The sequence below is a fragment of the Otolemur garnettii genome, unplaced genomic scaffold (assembly GCF_000181295.1).
Source record: "Otolemur garnettii isolate 467f Iridium unplaced genomic scaffold, OtoGar3 scaffold00077, whole genome shotgun sequence".
NCBI lineage: Eukaryota > Metazoa > Chordata > Mammalia > Primates > Galagidae > Otolemur > Otolemur garnettii.
Genome location: NW_003852472.1, coordinates 3,016,570 through 3,019,822, shown reverse-complemented (window position 1 = coordinate 3,019,822; position 3,253 = coordinate 3,016,570). Strand labels below are relative to the sequence as shown.

General features: G+C 45.2%; 1 protein-coding gene across 1 annotated transcript in view; it reads left to right on the top strand.

Annotated features, from left to right (window-relative positions):
- The window catches only part of RFC2 (replication factor C subunit 2), a 23,231-nt gene that overhangs the window by 5,675 nt on the left and 14,303 nt on the right, over nucleotides 1-3,253 (top strand). Inside the window, exons 3-4 of the mRNA XM_003794253.3 lie at nucleotides 399-440; nucleotides 685-791. Coding sequence (XP_003794301.1) covers nucleotides 399-440; nucleotides 685-791 — 149 coding nt within the window. The remainder of the gene's footprint in view (nucleotides 1-398; nucleotides 441-684; nucleotides 792-3,253) is intronic.

Sequence of the window (3,253 nt, the reverse complement as noted above, 5' to 3'; positions counted from 1 at the left end):
CGTCATTGTTGTTTGGCGGGTCCGGGCTGGGGATTCGAACCCGCCACCTTAGGTGTACGTGGCTGGCGCCTTAGCCGGTTGAGCCATAGGCGCCGAGCCATGAGTTCAGTTTTGAATATGCTCAGGTGTGTGCCCTGTAGACCCAGCTACATGGGAGGCTGGGGTGGGAAGATTCCTTGAGTCCAGGAGTTGGAGGCTGCAGTAAGCTATGATCACTCCTAAATAGCCTGTGCACTCCAACCTGGGTAACATTGCAAAAGTCCATCTGTGGGGAAAATAAAATGAGGATGCTAAGGTGGAAACTCCATGGAGAAATTTGTAGACATGTTTACTATGTGGGCCTATGTGGCTGGAGGATCCAGCTTCTGAAGCTTACAGAATGAACATTTTTCCCTCAGGTCTTTGCAAGAGAAGGGAATGTGCCCAACATCATCATCGCTGTAAGTATTCAGTCCCGGACCTTTTAGGCATCTCGGCATCTCATTTGCCTGCTTCCTCCGCAGAGAGGGCTGTGCCATTTCCCTCAGCAAAGGGAAGTCTTATGGGTTGGTTGCTGTATTGATCTGGTGTGGGGCGGGGGGGATCAGAGGGGAGATGAGTGTAAACTGTGGTGAGCAGTAGAGCAGGAGCTGCACTGAGGTCATTCTGGTGGCTTGAAGCACTTACTGGATATCTTGTTCCCAGGGCCCCCCAGGAACTGGCAAAACTACAAGCATCCTGTGTTTGGCACGAGCTTTGCTGGGCCCAGCAATGAAGGATGCTGTCTTAGAACTCAATGCTTCAAATGACAGGTAGGTCACTGACAAGTGACAAATGACAGGCCTAAAGGGTGGTGAGGGTTTTACATTTTGAATTGTTAGAGAAATGCATTTTTTCAGTTCCATCTTGTAGTTGGAGCTCGCCTTGCCAGCTGTGTTTTCCTTTGCAGTGAAACAGTGTGAGAATTGCTTACTTGTTGACTTGCTGTTTACTTTTCTTTAATGGAAATTTTGAGAAATTATTTTTAATTGTGAAGTATACATAACATGAAATTTGGCATCGTAACTACTTTTAAGTATGCACTTTAGTAGTGTTAAATATTTTCACATTTCTGTGCAACCAAATGGCCAAACATTGTCATTTTGCAAATCTGAAACTCTGTATCCCTTAAACAATACCTAGTCCCTGGGAATCGCCATTCTACTTTCTGTCTCTATGAATTTGACCACTCTAGGTACCCTATATAAGTGGAATCATACAGCATTTGTCTTTTTGTGACCGCCTTAGTTCACTTAATGTAGTGTCCTTGAGATTCATTCATATTGTAGCAAATGTCAGAATTGCCTATTTATGGCTTAATAATATTCTAGTGTGTGTACATACCACATTTTGTTTATCCATTTGAGTTACATTCCATCTTTTAACTATTATAAATGCTGCTATGGGCTCAGCGCCTGTGGCTCAAGCAGCTAAGACGCCAGCCACATACACCTAAGGTGGCGGGTTCGAATCCAACCTGGACCCGCCAAACAACAATAATGGCTGCAACCAAAAAAAATAGCTGGGCGTTATGGCGGGCGCCTGTGGTCCCAGCTACTTGGGAGGTGGAGGCAGGAGACTCGCTTGAGCCCAGGAGTTGGAGGTTGCTGTGAGCAGTGAAGCCATAGCACTCTACCCAGGGGGATAGCTTGAGGCTCTGTCTCAAAAAATAAAAAAAATAAAATAAAATAAATGCTGCTATGAACCTGGCTATCCAAATACTTCTTTGAGACTCTGCTTTCAGTTCTTTTGGATAAGTGGAATTGCTGGATGCCAGGGTAATTCTTTTTAATTTTTGAAGAAACTGTCATACTGTTTTCCATATTTGCTCACCACTTTACATTCTCACCAGAACACACAATGATTCTTTTACCACATCCTTGCCAACACTTGTTATTTTCTGTGCTTTTTTATTGCTAGTAGCCAACCTAATGGGTATGAGGTGCTGCTTTATCTTTCAGATATGAAATAGAGGGTTATGAAATGAGAGCCTGTTGGATGAAATCCGGGTAGAGAAAAATAAAGAGAAAAGTGTATGGGAGGGTGCACATAGGTTAAAATCTGCCTTTGATTATTCCTTACTCCCCCCCACCCCACACACACACAGTTTTTGTCCAGGGCTGAGTTTGAACCCGCCACCTCTGGCATATGGGGCTGGCGCCTTACTCCTTTGAGCCACAGGCGCCGCCCAACCTTTGATTATTCCTTTGAGGATATATTCCTCACCTCTTTAATATTTTTTTAGTTTTGGGCCGTGCTTGTGGCTCAGTGAGTAGGGCGCCAGCCCCAAATACCGAGAGTGGCAGGTTCAAGCCTGGCCCCGGCCAAACAGCAACCAAAAAATAACTGGGCATTATGGCAGGTGCCTGTAGTCCCAGCTACTCAAGAGGCTGAGGCAAGAGAATCGCCTAAGCCCAAGAGGTGGTGGAGGTTGCTGTGAGCTGTGACACCACGGCATTCTACCAAGGGCGATAAAGAGAGACTCTGTCTCAAAAAATATATATATATATTTTCTTAGTTTTGGCTGGGCAAGGTGGCTTATGTGATAATCCTGGCACTCTGGGAGGCCAACTGGGAGGATCCCTTGAGCTCAGGAACTCAAGACCAGCATGAGTAGGAATGAGACCCCATCTTTACTAAAAACAGGAAAAAAAAAAATTAAATAGATGTTTTGGTGGGTGCTTGTAAGTCCTAGCTACTCCAGAGGCTAAGAAAGGAAGATCACTTGAGCCAGGAGTTTGAGTTTGGAGATGTACTGATGACACAGCATTCTCACCCGGGGCAACAGAGTGAGACTTTGTCTCCCAAAAAAAAAAAAAAAAAATCCTAGTTTTGAGAATCTGTGTACCTGGAACAGGCAATGTCCTTTGAATATGACTAACCGTGCCTCAGCTGTCATGCGTGAGCCTTCAAACTATCCATTTTATAAATGCTGATTCTAGGTATCCAATACAAATAGGTTCTAGCTTACCATGACCTCTTATTCTTAGACACTTATATCATCAAAACACACTGCTTATTTGGGAGGCTGAGGTGGAAGTATTGCCTGAGCCCAGGGCAATACAACAGGGTAGCACCTGTGGCTCAAAGGAGTAGGGCACCCAGCCCCATATGCCGGAGGTGGTGGGTTCAAACCCAACCCTGGCCAAAAAAAAAAAAATCAACAGGCTCAGTGCCTGTAGATCAAGCAGCTAGGGCACCAGCCACATACACTAGAGCTGGCAGGTTCGAATCC